Here is a 17412-nt window from a genome sequence, read left to right as displayed (position 1 = left end):
CATCTGAAGGACAGCGTAATAATAATAATCCTTGCATTTCATAAAACGCCTTATCACATCTTCTAGACGTCTCAAAGTGCTTCACAGAATATACTGTAAAGTGAATTGACTGTATATTTGAGGGTGAAACGCAGCAGCCAATTGCTCACAGCAGCGTCCCACAAACAGAAGTGGATTGAATTGACCAATTTATTATTTTTTTCTTGAGGGATTATTATTAGGCTCTGTGTGGAGTAAGGAAACTTGCCCAAGGTTTCACCCTGCTGGGAATTGAACCCAGGTCTCTCACTTGCAAAGCGAGTGCTCTAACCACTGAGCTACAGGACTCCACAGCATCTCCGAAATGCAGCACATGGAGTGTCAGCTGAGACTATTTAAATTCTTAATCCGATGTGGGCCTTGAACCCACAATTTTCTGACTCAGAGGCCAGAGTGCTACCAAGAGCCAGGCTTATACACATAAGTACATAACACATGATTCTATGAAATTCTTGCTGTGGGCTCCTCAAAGAAAATTAAAAAAAAAACAACTGAACAGAAGTTTGGGAGAAACATGCTTTGTATAATATGTGGCATAGCTTGGTAGAGCTACTGGTGGGGGTGGTCACCGTAACAAATGATAAATGTCTCGCGAATTAGACCTAATATTCATTGGAATCACTGAAACAAATTCTATTTGTAATTGAGATGAAGTTTAACCAAACTTTCATTCCCAATTCAGAAACTCTGTCTCTGCAAGTTGTGATTTACAATTTATAACTATATATTTTATATTCAGCAGGTATAATTTCAGGCAACTGTCTTGCTTGGAAGAAAGTGACAGTCATGAAGAATGGTGTCAAAAGCTTTGCTCTTAGTGAGATTTCTGGCATAAAGCATGGAGGACTGACTTAACTCCCTATTGTTATCTTGTAGATGAGTAAACTCTTCCAGACGGCCCCACTATCCATACACCATGCATAATCTCATTTGACACTCCAATGCAGGACAGAGAGAGGATAGACATGTTATATAGTTGACCACCCCCAACCAGTCTAGTTGTGTGCACTAAGTTTTTACTTAAGTTGTGATAACATTCTATGTCCCAAATTCGTTGGTAACAACAAGTGACTCAGAAACTTTCATGATACCGGAGATCATTATTCCAGATAGTAAAAAAACACTCAAACTGAAAGATCAAGCAAAAATGCTACTGGGGAAGTTAAATAACATGGCACCTTACATTTTAAAGTGCTTCACAGATGTTTGCTGTCACGCATAGGCAATTTTATTAATTTTTCATTTTGGGGGATAAGCTGGGTGTTTGACACAAGCAGAAACCCACCCAGAGATATTTGTTGCGATGCAATGCACACGCTCTTCCTGAAGGGACATGTCCTGCTTACCTAATTCCGGAAAGTATTAGGCGCAGATTGGCAAAAAAACAAGGTTTGGGGACCACAGAGCGTACATAGAACTCCTGCTGAACTCTAACCAGCCAAAATCACATTTGGTTGCCATTGAGAGAACTGCTTCTCCAGCTTGGCCCACTCTACCCCGTTAGGGCTTAGGCTTGCAGAATTAATGGGAGGTAAGTAGGGTGAATTCCCATCCCAGTGACTGGTCTGCTCTTCCATGCCCTGCCAATGACCCAGCATCATCAACAGTGATATCATCAACAGTACCCTGAAGGACTGAAGTCCTACCTGGCGCATTGATAAATGTTGTAGCCATTTTTCTTTACTTAGCAGGACCAGCAAACAGCCAAAAGACAAAGGGCCAAAGTATTGGCGGGGCGGGGGGGATTGATGACAAGGACAGTGGGAGAGACTCCCTTCTTGTTTTGAACAGTATTGTGGGATCTTTTGACATCCACCTGAACAGGTAGAGAACAACAACAACAACTTGCATTTACCTAGCGCCCACACCAGGTGGCATCTCAGAACGCTTAATAATGGCGGAGCGTGAGGCAAAGCCAAGGGGAGGGGGAAGGTGACCGTAGGCACGGTCGAAGAGAAAGGTCTTCAGGCGCGATCTGAAGATGGGGATGGAGGCAAAGGGGTTGAGGGAGGGAGTTCCAATGTTTCAACTCCAAAGAGTTCCAAAGAGAAGACTTTGGTTTAACGCCTGAAGGATGATACAATGCAGGATCCGCCTCAAGTATTGCACTCGTGCCCGACTTTCTGTGTTGCACTTGAGTTAAACCCCCAGCGTACACACAACCCCTATCAACAACAGCAGCAGCAAATTGCATGATGTTGGGAGGACGGCCAGTCAAGGGTTTGCACCCGAACTGGGGGTTGGAATAAAGAGGGGTGAGGGCCGAAGGGGATGGGGTGGGAGGTTTACCCACAGTCAAAGAGGAAGTTCTTAATAATAGTAATCCTTGCATTTGATGTAGCGCCTTAGCACGTCTTCGAGACGTCCGAAAGCGCTTCGCAGAATATACCGTAAAGCGTAGCGACTGTGTATTTCGTGGGCGAAACGCGGCAGCCGATTGCGCACAGCAGCGATCCCACACACAGCCGTGGGTTGAAGTGACCAAATTATTATTATTATCATCATCTTTTTTTTGAGAACCAAGAGAGGAAAGAGCTTAAGAGCATCAAGAAGAATCCAACCCCTTCTGTCCCCCCCCCCACACACACACACACACACACTCCATCACTGGTGCGCCCTCAACCTAACCTGATTCTCCTCGCTCACCACCCCCCCGCCCCCTCTCGCCTGACGTCGCGCGACTGACAGCCGCACCGGCCAATGGCAGGCGGCGGGGCGGACCCCACCGGGAGAGATGATTGGCGGAGGCGGCGGCAGCAGGTTAGGTAGCCGCCCCTCACTGTCTCCCTCTCCCCCGCCCCCCCCCGGGGTTGAATTGTGCCGTTGGCTCCCAGTCGGACGGCACCGAACCCTCCCCTCCCGCTGAGAGACACAGACACACACACACACACAGAGAGGGAAGGAAAACGAAAATGCCTCACAATTTCAAGCCGGGAGACCTGGTGTTCGCCAAGATGAAGGGTTACCCGCACTGGCCGGCCAGGGTGAGCTGAAAGCTGAGCGCCGCGCTTTGGCGGGAGAGGGAGAGAGGGAGAGGGGGGGGAGAGCGCGAGCGACAACCGCCGCGATCACCTCGAGCGTCCGTCCGCTCGCCTGTCACCCACCACCTCACTCACCACCGACCGACGACCCGCGGCGTCGCGAGCGCGGTTTACTCCCCTTCACTCTCCCCCCCCCCCTCTCCCTCCCTCCCTCTCCCCCCGGTCCTTCCTTTCTCTCCCTCCATCTCTTCTCCTCTCGGGGCGCAAACAATGAATTTATGAGGTAAAAAAAAAGTGGGCGCTGGCGAGGCGGAGAGGCCTGGGCCGGCGCTGTTGCCATATTGGCGCCCCCCGTTCCCAGCCCTCGCCTCGCTACCGACTCGCCGCCAACGGGGCTGCATGTTTACCAGCACCGGCCTGTGTTTTATTTGTGTGTGTGTGTTGTGCGTGTGGTAAAATGTTTGGGGGGGGGGTTTCGAGGAGAAGGAGGAGGGGAAAAGAGAGAGAGAGAGACGCGGTGTTGTCCGCCGTCTATTGGTCTAGGCGCATGCGTGAGTGTTGCTGGTGTTGGGGCGGACGCCGGAGCGGCGCGGCTCGGTGTCGCGGTGCACCCTGGGGGGTGTAGTTCCTCGCGTGGATGTTGCTGGGAGGCCGCTGGCCTGGGGGACGACATGTCCCGGCCTCCCCCGCGGCGGCGGCGGCGGCCGAGGCTGGTGCTTGGGCACCGTCACCTGACCCAGTTCTCTGCGGAGAGTTCAGGTATCCGCTACGTACAGTCCGTCTCTCTCTGGGTCAGGAGGTTGTGGGTTCGAGTCGGATCCTTCCCCCACCACCACACACTCGTTTGGGCTGACCCTTTTTTGCACTGTTGTGTCAATAGCAACAACAACGACGACGACAACAACAGCAGCAGCAACTTGCGCTTATATACTTTTTTTTACAAAAAAATTATAATTTGGTCACTTCAAATCCGTGACCGTTTCCTGGACGCCGCCGCCGCGCGGACGCACGCAATCGGCTGCCGCGTTCCGCCTGCAAAATGCACAGTTGGTTCACTTTGCGGTGTACGTCCGTCCTGTGAAGGGCTCCGCGACGTCTCCCCAGACCTGATCAAGGCGCTGTTTCAAACGCAAGGGTTATTATTATTATTATGATGTAGCGCACTTTACGTGGGGTAGCGTCCCGAGCGCTACAACCCCCAGGCCGCACAGGGTCTCGCGCACAGACGTCAGAATTACAGAAATCTGTATTCGGCCCATTGCGGCTGTGTTGACTTTTTGAAAGTTAGATACCATCATTTGTTAGTCTACGAATACGCAGTCACTACACTTGACAGCGAATCCTGTGGCGCGCTTTGAGCCATCTCAACGACGTATGGCAGTGTAACATGCTGGGGGTTATTATCAGAGCTCCTGTTTGCCAGTTTTTCAGGTGGGCTTTAAAAATCCATGACACCGTTCGCAAAAAGAGCGTTTCTCCCAATGTCTTTTCGTTCGGCGCTTTTTGTAGGACTTATAAATACATTCACCATCTTAACAGTAATGGTGAATAGATTCAAATAATCTATTGTGGAGTCCTGTAGCTCAGTGGTTAGAGCACTCACCTTGCAAGCGAGACACCTGGGTTCAATTCCAGGAAGGGCGAAACCTTGGGCAAGTTTCCTTATTCCGCACTCCTCCAAAACAAACAAACAAAAATTGGTCATTTTCAATCCACACTGCTCTGCGCAATTGGCTGCTGCGTTTCACCCATAAACATACAGTCAATTCACTTTGCAGTCTATCTTGTGAAGCGCTTTGAGAAGTTGAGAAGACGTGTAAAGCGCTATATCGACTGCAAGATTATTATTATTTGCGATGTAAAAAGCATCTGCTGATCAAGTTGATTTTATATGAACAAACTAGACTGATACTGCGTTCTAAACTACAATTTTGTATTGCTTTAAATCTTAGAATATTTGGTGCAAATTGATAAATCTTCCCTTGCTGTCACTTATTCAAGGGAATTGGACAAATCCTTCAGGTAAAATAATATTATTAGGTAACTGAAAAGAGCAAGTAACATCACCTCAACTCGATGTATGAATATCCTTCTGTACAGTAAACATTATTTGATTCTACTACAAAATGCAATTAAGTGTATCTTCTTTCAAATTACTGTTTTGTTTTATACTGTTATGTCTGTTTGGAAAACTGGGTTTAGATTATTTAAAACATTTAAAGTACATTGTTGTAGGGTGGTTATTGGGTGTTGGGTCTGTTTTTGTTAGCCACAGAGTGCTGATAAATTGTGGTGACATTTCCATTGAACATTGTGCAATTCCTCTAATGGTTTTTTTGCATTTGTTTAAAAAAATCTTCAATGGCCAATATAAGTATTAGAGAGTTGTGCAGCTATGTCAAGATAAATGCACCCTTTGTCTGATATCGATATAAACATAGCACTTAACTGCTCTTTAAAAGACATGATAGGCTGAATGGCCTTCTTCTGCACTGGTACATTTCTATGGTTCCTTCTTTAAAGAATAAATTTTTACTTACCACAAGAGTAAATGTATTTATATAGTCTCCAGTCAACAATATATGCAGTACAATATCTCTAAAACTCACAATCTGTATAATAGTTACTTCTTAATCAAATGTTTATTGTTATTTCCCTTGTGATAAGTAAGTATGAGCATGGAGAATTATTGCTTCTTTTTCTCCAGTATGCTGGAACATTCTTGATTTTACATGCTACTTTTCTGCTCAAGTTTAATACTGCAGTGAAATCTGATGTGTTTTTTTACTCTTCATGTGTAGTGTTTAATTGCATCACACACAGACATTGGAATCATGGAAATCTACATGTGGCCCATTGTGTCTTTGCTGACTCTTTGAAAGTAACATGCTTGCCCGACTGAGATAATTTTTTTTGAAAATATATATTTATAAAGTATTTGGTACAACAGAAATCCAAAGCGAACACAAGTGTACAACATCTTCTGTTACAATTTTTTTCCCCTTTCTCCCGAAACAAAAAAAATTCTGTTGTTTAAGGTACATTCCTTCACTGCACATAGGTTGTGCACATGTTTTTTGGGACGCTCGCTTTAAAACAGTCGCCCCTGTGTACACCACATCCATATGCGTGCCTGCGCACACCCTGATAAGGTGCACCTGCCGTTTTCGGAAGAGAGAAGGGGCAGAAATCCATTCACGACGCTTAATAATTTTGAAGCAAGCACTTAAGACTGCTCCCTCCCTCACATCATTTAAGGTCCATCTCAAGATTACCACACTTTGGTCAACTTTCCCCTCCCATTGTCAGCTCAGGTCACAGCCAGCAGTGTTAAGTGCTTTAAGACGTTCTCCCGATGTGAAAGGTGCTACATGAATGCAAATTATATTGCAAGAAGTATGCTGAATTGGGTTAAGATGATTAATTTGTCAAATAGTTTTGACGGAGATTCTCCCAGTGTCTTGGCCAACAATCCCCTAAGTAAAATTGGTCCTTCACTTCATAGCTGTTTCTGAGACATTGCTGTGCACAAATTGGCTGCTGAGTTTATCTACAAAAAACAGTCAGTACACTTCACAGTAAATTCTGTGAAGAGCTTTGAGTTGACCTCTGGATGTGAAAGGTGCTATATCAAATGCAAGGTTTATTATTATATTCCCCCTTTGAGAGTAGAAAGTTGTGGCTGTGATTGCTGTTGTCACTTTCAGACACCCATCTTGCTTCCTGCATTTCTTAATCTTCAGGAATTTTTCATTGGAACTCTGGCTTCTGAATGGAAGTGACTGACTTTGTACTACAACAGCTATTACTACAGTTCACTTAGCACCTTTCACATAAAAGAATCATCTCTAGTGCTTCATAGAATGAAATTAATTAGAAATGAAGTGAGCTTTGTCATGGAGACTTACATTCCGCTCTTTGTCAAGCCACTCATATTTTAAGATGAATCCTGAAGCACAATTAAAGAGTATTTCTTCTGGGACGAGTTTCTAAGTAACTGCTAAACATGAACAGTTTTCTTATTTTCCTTTGGGAAGAAAATTATATTTTCTGCATTCATTAACTTTGATTTTTTTGGGGGGCGTGGGAAATTAACTTTTGCCCATTACATTTAACATTAACGGATATATATGATGCAATTTTATTGGACATCCACACCATGCCTGAACTATCTGTGTTAAAACATTTTAATTTATGGTAGTCCTTAAAATAGATCTATGTAATGTGATGTTCTTGACATGATCATTCTTGCTAGCATTGCCAAGGCTGCCATTTTGGAACCTGTCTCTAGAGAACTAATCTGTCTCGGTTTGCATTAAACAGAATTTTTTAAAAAAATTATACATTTTCTAATTTATAGAGTTGCTTAAAATTTCACAGGTGATGCTTCCAGTGACAGACCTGGTGTTTTTAAAAATATCTCAGTTGAGGCAACTGCTTAAAGCATCTATCTCCCACAAATATGTCTGTTTTTACCTTAATTCAGAAAAATTGCAGAGTTGGATGTAAACTTGTTTCAATGAAATGCTGGATTTTGGGAATTGAAGTTTCTAGTATTGGTCTGTGTTTTGTTTATTAGCCATATTTTATTCTGAAATTTGTGTTCGCCGTGTGTTAAGGAATGTAATTGCAGGTCATTATTCTGCATCTGATGGGAGCCTCGCATTCAGTAAATTTGTTTTCAGTTGAGAGCAGCCTAGCCTGGTGATATTTATGGGTCCTAAGGTCACTTTCATTGTGTGTGTGATTTTTCGGTACTTTATGCAAATTTGTTAGAAGCTGAAAATTAAGTCACCAGCGGTTTTGCTACAGCAAAAGTCAAAATGTTTTGTGTTGTACTTTGTTTATAGTGTAGTCTTAATTTTAAAACTTTTTCTACAACTTTTTTTTAAATGGCTACAGAAATCTGACTTCAAAGTTGAGACTGAATTCATCAATTGCTTATTTATGCTCTAAAATGCTATATGATAGAGTAATTTGAGACCCTGGTGGATTTGCTCCGCAATAGTCTGCAAGCACTCAGTTTAAGAGCAGTCATGAAGAATAGCTCTTTGATTGAGTTAGAGAGCTGGCAGAGCTTACGGAGCCATATCTCAGCATATGAAACTGTCTTCAGTAACATATGCTATAACATCCTCTTCGACTGGGCCTTCGGTCCTGCCCTGACCTAGCTCGGGTCCGAAACACTTGGGACGTCTTCCCGATGTGAAAGGCGCCATACAAAAATAATTTTGTTCTTGTTTAGATAGTGGAGGAAATGTCTGCGGATGAAAGTTGGTTGTGTGTTGTCAAGTTGCTTTCTTATTCAAATGGCATAATTTTACTCTCTGGCTAGGGAATCTACCCGTCTCAGTACAGTAACTCAGTAGTAATTTTGTACTGATATGATTTCAGGGCTACTACTATTACCAATGTCTGGTAATCCAGCTGGTTTATACTGTGAGCCTGGGCAATTCAAATGCAACCAAAACATCAATTGATAAGACCTAATGATTTTCTTTACAATATCTACATTTCGGAGGATTGCTTCCATGTGAGGGTGTATGACAAGTCTTTATATGTATGGAACATATATTCTCACTTTATTTTTAATAAAGCACTTGAAAGCTGTCTCCTGAAAATTTATGTTTAAAAAAAATGTTTGCAATCAATCTTTGTAAACATCAGACTTTATAAGCTTGGAATGTTCTTGTATTCTGAGATGTGGAGTCCTGTAGCTCAGTGGTTAGAGCACTCGCTTTGCAAGTGAGAGACCTGAGTTCAATTCCAGGCAGAGGGCGAAACCTTGGGCAAGTTTCCTTACTCCACACAGAGCCTAATAATAATCCTCCAAAACAAAAACAATAATAAATTGGTCATTTTCAATCTACGACTGTTTGTGGGACATTGCTGTGCGCAATTGGCTGCCGCGTTCGCCCACAGATATACAGTCAATTCACTTTACAGTGTGTTCTGTGAAGCGCTTTGGGACGACCTCCCGACGTGAAAAGCGCTATATCAAATGCAAGGATTATTATTATTAATATTATTATCTAGGTGAGCAAGCATTCGCTTGGTATTTTCAATAGCAAAATTATGTTTTGTATTTGAGCTGTGGTATGTTCCTTGAGAGCTGAGCGTTCCAGGGAGCCTAGTTCAGGATTTAGCATTTTTAAGTTTATGTTAGCACAACCTACTCTGAATTTCTAGAAGACCAGCATATACAGTAACTTCAGATTTACTGTTTGTGGGGAGAGAGGATGTATTGAGAGGAATCTTAAAATACATTCTCTTGAGTTCTGCTTGCACCAGTTGTACACAGATTTTAGATATATATCGCTGTTATTCATGGTTGGTTGCCCTTGGTTCATTCTTTGGTTAAAACTGAGTTAAAGACCGTCTTTTCCCTTCGGGTAACTTCTTGCTTTTCTTTTCCTGAGTGTTGTATATACCTAACACTGCCTGCCCCCTCCCCTAACCCTTTCAGGCCCCATCATGCACCTTTTACTGCTGAGTGGGGAAAAAAGGACCACCTGTTCTCAATAAGCCAGCAAAAAACACTCATTTCTTTTTACCCTGAGGGAGGTTCAGTAGTGCTCAGTGTGAAGGGAGGGTGAAGCTAAATTCTACTTTTTGGTGCTTTGTCTTTGCTCAAGCACACTACACCACTATTTTTCATGTTAAGGAATATGGGTCAGCACTATTATACTGTATTTCTTCATTACTATGAATCCCTACTTCCATCCACCCATGTGACTGAAAATGAGGTCCACTGCCATTTTAAAAACCCACTTAGAATGTGTCTCTGAATCTGGCCTTAAAATTTGTTTTACTCTGTAATACTGTGGGATAGTATTACTATCAGAATGCTGTGTCTGAACATGCAATGGAATTTAAGCAGCATGATTTTATAAATGCCTTTTGTTTGTTAATACCCCAAGAACCAACTTTAACATACCGTGCTGAGTAATTCCTGTTACTGTGTGCGGCTAAATTGCTCAGTGTAGACTTTAGCAGGTGTCCTGAACAAACTTGAAACCTGTTTGCTACTGATGACATTTTCACTGTTCTCTGACTTTCATTTTCCTTCCTCTGTGAATGCAGAGGTGACCCAGTGCATGTCAAAACACCAGGGACCCCGATACACCATGCACACTTTGGTATTTGGTTCCAATATAACTGTGATTTAGTGATGGTATCGGTAACTGTGACCTGATAGCGCTGACCGGCACCTATTTTTATAACTTGCCGCATTAGAACACAAGGCCTAATTTTTTTAAATGGACTCAATCCATCACATTTAATAGGCTCTAATTATGCTAATGCCTATAGAACAAATACATAAATAAATGCACCCAAGACATTGACAGTACCATGAGTTAAGTAGTAGTGACAAGTTGCGCCACGGTTGAGTTATCAGTAGTTTACTGTATTGATACATATGCATAACTCGCCATTCCATACACCTCATCACTAAGCCTTTTCCCCCTTGGAGCGATGAGTTATCAGGAGTTTACTGTATTGTGTACAACTAAATCTTCCCACTGACATTGACATTAATTTTTTTTAAAAGTAGCCATATCATCTAATGATGAAGAATCTAAAGAATTGTAGGCTTGTTGACTTTAATTTCAGGTTTTAATGATAGAATATTTTGTACCATTAGTGCAAAGTATATGTTGGCAATTGAATTGCTGTCTTACCACTTGAAACAGATTGTTTTGTTCAGTTGATTTGGACATGTAAAATGTAAGATTTCCATCTGATTCAGTAACGCTGCTTCAAGTTAATGAAACTCATACTTTGGAGCAAATGATCCTGTTGAGTACTGCAATGTTATATTCTGCAGGTGATACTTGTATGTGAAATAGAATCTAAACAAAGGGAGAAAATGCTGAAGACTGCATTAGGAAAAAATGCACAGAAGTGCAGCGTTTATTTATTTATGGTATTGTCTGAATAAACCCAGTCAAATTCAAGATCCTCATCCTCACCTACAAGGCCATTCACGGCCTCGCTCCCCCTACCTCTCCAACCTGCTATCCCCCTACCTACCTGCCCGTACCCTCCGTTCCTCTGGCTCCGGTCTGCTCCACATCCCCCGCCCCAACCGCCCTACCATCGGTGGCCTTCAGCCTCTCAGCCCCGAGGCTCTGGAACTCTATCCCCAGTGCCTTCGCCGCTTCCTCCCTTTCATCCTTCAGGGCCGGTCTCAAGACCTTTCTCTTTGACCGAGCCTTCAGCTCCCCTCTCGACTCTCTACCCCCTCCTCGCTCCCTCCCTTCCCTCACCCTGACCATTTCCCCCTGCTCGGGTCCTGACCCAACTGTACAGCGCCTTGGGACGTCCTCCCGACGTGAAAGGCGCTCAATAAATGGAATCTTGTTGTTGTTGTTGGTGTGCAAAATCTCCAGCACACCTAAAAAGCTTGGGTTTGTAAAGACATGAACCAATTATAAATAGAAAATTGGGTGTTGATGGAATTAAGTACAAAGAAAACTATTAACTATTTAATGTTTTACTTTGTATTAGGAAAGCAAAAAATAACCTGTTTAAAAAGAAGTGTTTAAGTGCATGTCCTCTTTCTTATATCCCACAATTAAAAGCTAACACACCCAGACTGGAGTTCTTCATGACCCGAGCTAAGTACTCTTGAGACATTACGCTGCATGGGGGGGCCATATAAATACATGTTGTTGAATTTCTTTGATAATATTGTATTAATAATCCTTGCCATGTCTTAATAATATAATAATCTTGCATTTGATATAGTGCCTTATCATGTCTTTGAAATGTCTCAAAGCGCTTCACAGAATAATATACTGTAAAGTGAATTGACTGCATTTTTTTAGCGAAACGTGGCAGTCAATTGCACACAGCAGTGTCCCACAAACAGTCATGGATTGAGTGTCTAAATTATCTTTTTTTGAAGGAATTGTTAACCGCAGAAAAGCAATCTGCAATCAACTAACAACTGGATTCCTACTTACTGCTAGGTAAAGAGAGGCAATATGAATAAGGAAACTTGTCCAACGTTTCGCCCTGCCGGGAATCGAACCCAGGTTTCTCGCTTGCGAGGCGAGTGCTCTAACCACTGAGCTACAGGACTCCACAGTCTAAGAGAATTACTAAGAGAATTAATGAAAGTAATGCAGTGGATGTACTATATATGGGATTTCAGGAGGTTTTTGGTAAGGTGCAGTGTAAGAGGTTTTGTTTTGTTTTAAAAGAAATTAAGGTGCATGATATTCATGCAGTGTGGTGGCATGGATAAAAAGTTGGTTAACATAACATGTAGGAGCAGGAGTAGGCCATTCGGCCCTCCGAGCCTCTGCCCCGCCATTCAATCATGGCTGATCTTCTAATCTAACTCCAGCTAATAACCTGACACTGTCTTATCCCCATATCCCTTAATCCCTTTTGCAATAAGAAATCTATCTATCTCAGTCTTGAATATGTTCAAGGACTGAGCATCAACAGCCCTTTGGGGTAGTGAGTTCCATACATTCACTGCCCTTTGAGTGAAGAAGTTCTTCCTCAACTCAGTGCGAAAGGGCTGCCTCTGAGTTTAAGGTTGTGACCCCTGGTTTTAGTTTCTCCAACCAGGGGAAACAATCTCCCACTGTCTACTCTATCATGCCCTTTGATGATCTTATAGGTTTCTGTAAGATCCCCTCTAATTCTTCTATATTCTAGAGAATATCGGCCCAAATTGGTCAGCCTATCCTCGTAACTCATCCCCTTCATCCCTGGCACTAACCGAGTAAATCTACGCTGCACTCCCTCCAAGGCAAGTACATCCTTCCTTAAATAAGGAGACCAAAACTGCACACAGTATTCCAGGTGTGGTCTCACCTATACAGTTGCAGCAAGACTTCCCTACTCTTATACTCTAATCCTTTCATAATGAATGCTAACATACCGTTCGCCTTCCTAATTGCTTTGCTGCACCTGTTAAAGGAATTCAAAAGAAAGTGGGAGTAAGTATATGTTCTTATTTGAAATTGAGAGATGTAAATGGTGGTGGTCATGGACCACTGCGTTTTATATAAACTGAACTGTGATACAAGATGCTCAATTCTAAGATTATATGAGGTACAAATTAACAATGAAGAACAATGAAGAATGTAAAGATCAGGAGGAAATAGACTCTACGTAGGCAGAGAGATGGCAGATGAATTTAATGTAGAAAAGCGCGAGGTTATACCTTTTATGGGAGGAGTAGGGAGAGGAAGTACGAGGATATGATAAATGGATACAATTTTAAATGGAGTGGAAGGGCAGACAGATGTAGGAGTTAACATATCTAAATCCTTCTCTCAAGATGGACAAAACTGTGAAGAAAGCTCTTGGGATCGTAGGTTTTATGAAATAGTATATAGAATATAAAGCCAATGAAATAAATCTTAACTTGTATAAATCATTAGTTAGGTCACATTATTGTGTCCAAAGATGTTCACGTTGCTTTTAGGAAGGATGTCAGGACCATTGAGGATGCAGATTGAAAAAACGATTCAGTCGATTTCATTGATCTAAGAGCCAGCACAGATATGATTTCGGTTCAGTGTGCATCTGGAATAATAACATGAGAACTAAATTTTGGAACAGTTGTATCACATGCCTTGAGTTTCAAAGGAAATTGCACCATTCAAGTATCCTATAGATTAAGTGTTGATCATAATAATAATGATGATAATAATCCTTGCATTTGATATAGCACCTATCACAACATTGAGATGTCTCAAAGCACTTCACAGGATTTTACTAAGAAGTGTAGTGACTGTATATTTGTTGGCAAACATGGTAGCCAATTTGCACACCACAGTCCTACAAACAGTATGGGTATTAAATTTTTGTCTCCCTCTTTAGCTGGACATTAAAGATCTCGTGACACAATATGAAAAGTGGAGGGGAGTTTCTCGCAGTTTCCTGGCCAACAATCCTCCACATTAAATTTGCATTTGCTTCAGGGATTTGTGTCGCAATTGGCTGCCGCATTTGCTTATAAATACAGTCACTACATTTCATAGTGAATTTCCTTGACGTGCCTTGAGATATTTTGATGATGTGGTAAGGCACTGTATCAAATACAAGGATTATTATTAAAGTGATACAATGGATTCATAAAATCAAACCTCTTGTAGATTTGGTTAAAGTGCTTGATTGTGTTTGGAATAAAATTTTATGGTCAACAAATTTGTAAATGTCGCATTTGGATTCATTACCAAGAAGGGATGCCAGTGGAAAGAATAAAGAAATTGTTTCAAATAGTTTAAATTTAGGTCATCCAGTATGTTCTTGAATACATTGAGGTTAAAAATCAGCACATTCCTGAGAGAGTGAGAGAGAAGCTACTTGTGTGAGATGGGAGATCTGTCTTGAACATTTCTACTTGGATTGACAATAATAGCCCAAGACCTATTCTCTTTGCAAGTTTTCAAAAAGCTTAGAAAGAAATAACAAAATTTAGGATCAGCAGAGTGTTTGGCAGCTGTGATACAATTCTGTTTGGTTTCTTGTAAGGCTTACTCTCAGCGATTTAGCCAGGAAGGACTATCTCTGATCTTAAGGGGAAACTAAATTTAGCTACAGAAATGTTTGTGCAAGTGTATTTTTTATATAGAAAATGTACAGGTGCATTGCTGAGGGTTCTGGTACACCTCCCATTGACTGGTTTCAGAACTGTATTGGCAAAGAATGGTGTAGAACATCTGTGTAACTTCTTGGCGAGCAATGGCATTTAACTTTGGAACAAGGGATGGAAAAACCCAAGAAGAAGGGGGGAAATGCAGTTTATTGTTGAGTTAAACTACACTGCATTGAAGTCCATAAATGTTTTGACTCCAGATATGAATAATGAATGAGCTGCTTGTGAATTTATAAAGTCTACTTGTATATTAACTATTTGAGGAATTTAAGATTATTATGGCCTGTAAATCATATTGAGACTGCTGTTTACTCAGAATGTGGAATGGGAGAAATAAACACATCCTCCTTGTTGACCCAAATAACTCTCATTAATAATTCTTCATCCGTTTCAGATTGACGATGTAGCAGAGGGTGCTGTGAAACCACCATCAAATAAGTATCCAATTTTTTTCTACGGCACTCATGAGACGTACGTATCTCCGCTTCGTTACAGCACTGTGCAATGTACGAGTATTTTTATAGTATAATATTTACTGATAAGTCATGAACCTCAGTGGGGGGACACAGAGAGATGGTTAATGCAGGATCAGTTTTCAGTTGTAGACATCAAAAAAGCAAGAGTTAAATATTTTCCAACTTTCTGAAAAGAATCTCAAGAACATGAGAATTGCTTGATTGAAAAAAGAATAATAACCATTCAGTTTGCCTTCTACCATCCTGGCAGTCACATGTCATGTCCCAAACTATATAGTATATATATATATATAGGGAGAATAAACCTCCCCTATGTAGGTTGGTGCCCATTGTTTTACTTGGTTATTTTACATTTTTGTGATACTTTTGAAATGGTCCTAGTGTAGTTTTGAGCTACTGCATGTATTTTACAAAAAAGTTTTTTTTCAAAGAAACATTGCCTTATATATGGCTCCTCGGTCATGTCACTCGCCCACATTCAGTCATATCCAGCCCAGAGATCAGGTGTGGAGTTTTGAAAGAACAACTCATCTCTTTCTGGGGGTAATAATCCCTTAAAAAAATACTAATAATAATTTAGTCACTCAATCCACGACTGTTTGTGGGACACAGCTGTGCGCAATTGGCTGCTGCGTTTCACCCACAAAACACACTTTACAGTATATCCTGTCAAGCCTTTTGAGATGTCTTGACGAAGTGATAAGGCGCTATATCAACTGCAAGGATTATTATTATTATCTCCTACTTGGGAAGTGACTATATTGGGGAGTGCCTTGGGATGTCCTCCTGACATGAAAGGCGCTATACAAATGTAATTTTGTTTTGTATATGGTGCACCACTGAGCTGCCTAGAATGATTTTAAAGATTTGAAAAATATTGCTCCAGTTGCTGTGCAGAGGGATCAAAGTCCACACAGTGGGAGAAGCTTTGCTTTGCCAGGTAGCTGTTGATTCAATATTAACACGTGTTCTGTAGAAGATGGTGTCTTTTAGGAATAATTGACAGCGGTCAAGAGAGTCTTTGTAAGGCAACTGCTGTGTCAGCATTTTCACTTTTACATGAACCACTATGTATGGTTGACGGCATGGAGGCAGTGGGTTAAAACACCAGTGCTTAGTGTGATTTGCTGCTATGTACATCTGGAGAATGTAACACTTTGGTGTCTCGGGGTGTGAAATAGGGTCTCGACCACTAAAATTTTAGAATGGGAGGGGTGGCTAATTAGGGTAAGAAGGTTTGGATCCTCTCGCAATATTTCACACGTGGGTTCTTAATAAATGATTTTTAAAATTTCTAAACCGAGAATATTGGCTAATCAATGTACCCAATTGAGAGTCTCCCTTCTCCCCCCTCCAAAAAACTGCACTATAAATGGAAAATCAATTTCCTGAATATTAAATCTAAGCAATTCAGAAAAGCCAAGTCCTGTATTTTAGACATGAGGCTTTGACATAACCTCTTGTGAATGTATTTCTAACTGATATGGTTGCTGACTCAGGAGATGGAGAAAAGTCTTTTCACCTGCACTGTTGAGATGAGAAGCTTGCAGCACTGTTTACATTGGGGGAAATAAATTGCAGAATTTGTTTGATTAATGATCAATGTGAATTAAAGTTTAAAATAGAATAGGTTAGAGTTTAATGCACTTTCTCGTAAGTAAATTGTTTTTGTCTAAAGCGTGTGGATTTGCATGTTTTTGTAAAAGAAAATTGATAAAATCCCCTAAATTTCTAGTCTGATTTTAAACATGATCAAAAAATCAATACCGAAAACCTACAGGTCTTCATATAGACTTAGAATTAAGGTTTGAAGTGATGGAGTGATGCATCTGTTTTTATTTAATTTTATTTAAGCATGGCTTGTCATTTAATCCCTTTTCTCTGTGCTTTCTTTGTATCCACTTAATACCTGCAGGTTAGCTTGCTAATGTTTGGTTTATTGTTTGTTTTGCCCAGGGCATTTTTGGGACCAAAAGACATTTTTGCATTTGAAAAATATAAAGACAAATACGGAAAACCCAACAAAAGGAAAGGATTCAATGAAGGATTGTGGGAAATAGAAAATAATCCAGACGTCAGCTTCAGTGCACCATTAGTGAGTTAATAATATAATTATAATATTCTTGCGTTTGATATCGCGCCTTATCACGTCTTCAAGATGTCTCAAAGCCTTTCACGGGATATACTGTAAAGTGAATTGACTGTATATTGACTGAGGTGCGGAATCCAGCACCTCCACACCTCAGGCATTGACAACATCAGCATCCACAGATGCACACTCCACCTCACC

The 17412-nt window shown here is 41.4% G+C and overlaps 1 protein-coding gene across 1 annotated transcript in view; it reads left to right on the top strand.

Moving 5' to 3' along the window:
* The first annotated feature begins 2851 nt into the window (after window positions 1–2851).
* hdgfl2 (HDGF like 2) overlaps window positions 2852–17412 on the top strand; it is a 36937-nt gene continuing 22376 nt past the window's right edge. Inside the window, exons 1-3 of the mRNA XM_042342840.1 lie at window positions 2852–3023; window positions 15041–15117; window positions 17079–17217. Of these exons, the coding sequence (XP_042198774.1) occupies window positions 2952–3023; window positions 15041–15117; window positions 17079–17217 (288 nt within the window). The 5' untranslated portion in view covers window positions 2852–2951. The remainder of the gene's footprint in view (window positions 3024–15040; window positions 15118–17078; window positions 17218–17412) is intronic.

Source organism: Callorhinchus milii, unplaced genomic scaffold (genome assembly GCF_018977255.1).
Source record: "Callorhinchus milii isolate IMCB2004 unplaced genomic scaffold, IMCB_Cmil_1.0 Scaffold21, whole genome shotgun sequence".
NCBI lineage: Eukaryota > Metazoa > Chordata > Chondrichthyes > Chimaeriformes > Callorhinchidae > Callorhinchus > Callorhinchus milii.
Note: the sequence above shows the minus strand (reverse complement) of the source record. Positions and strands in the feature narration are given on the sequence as shown.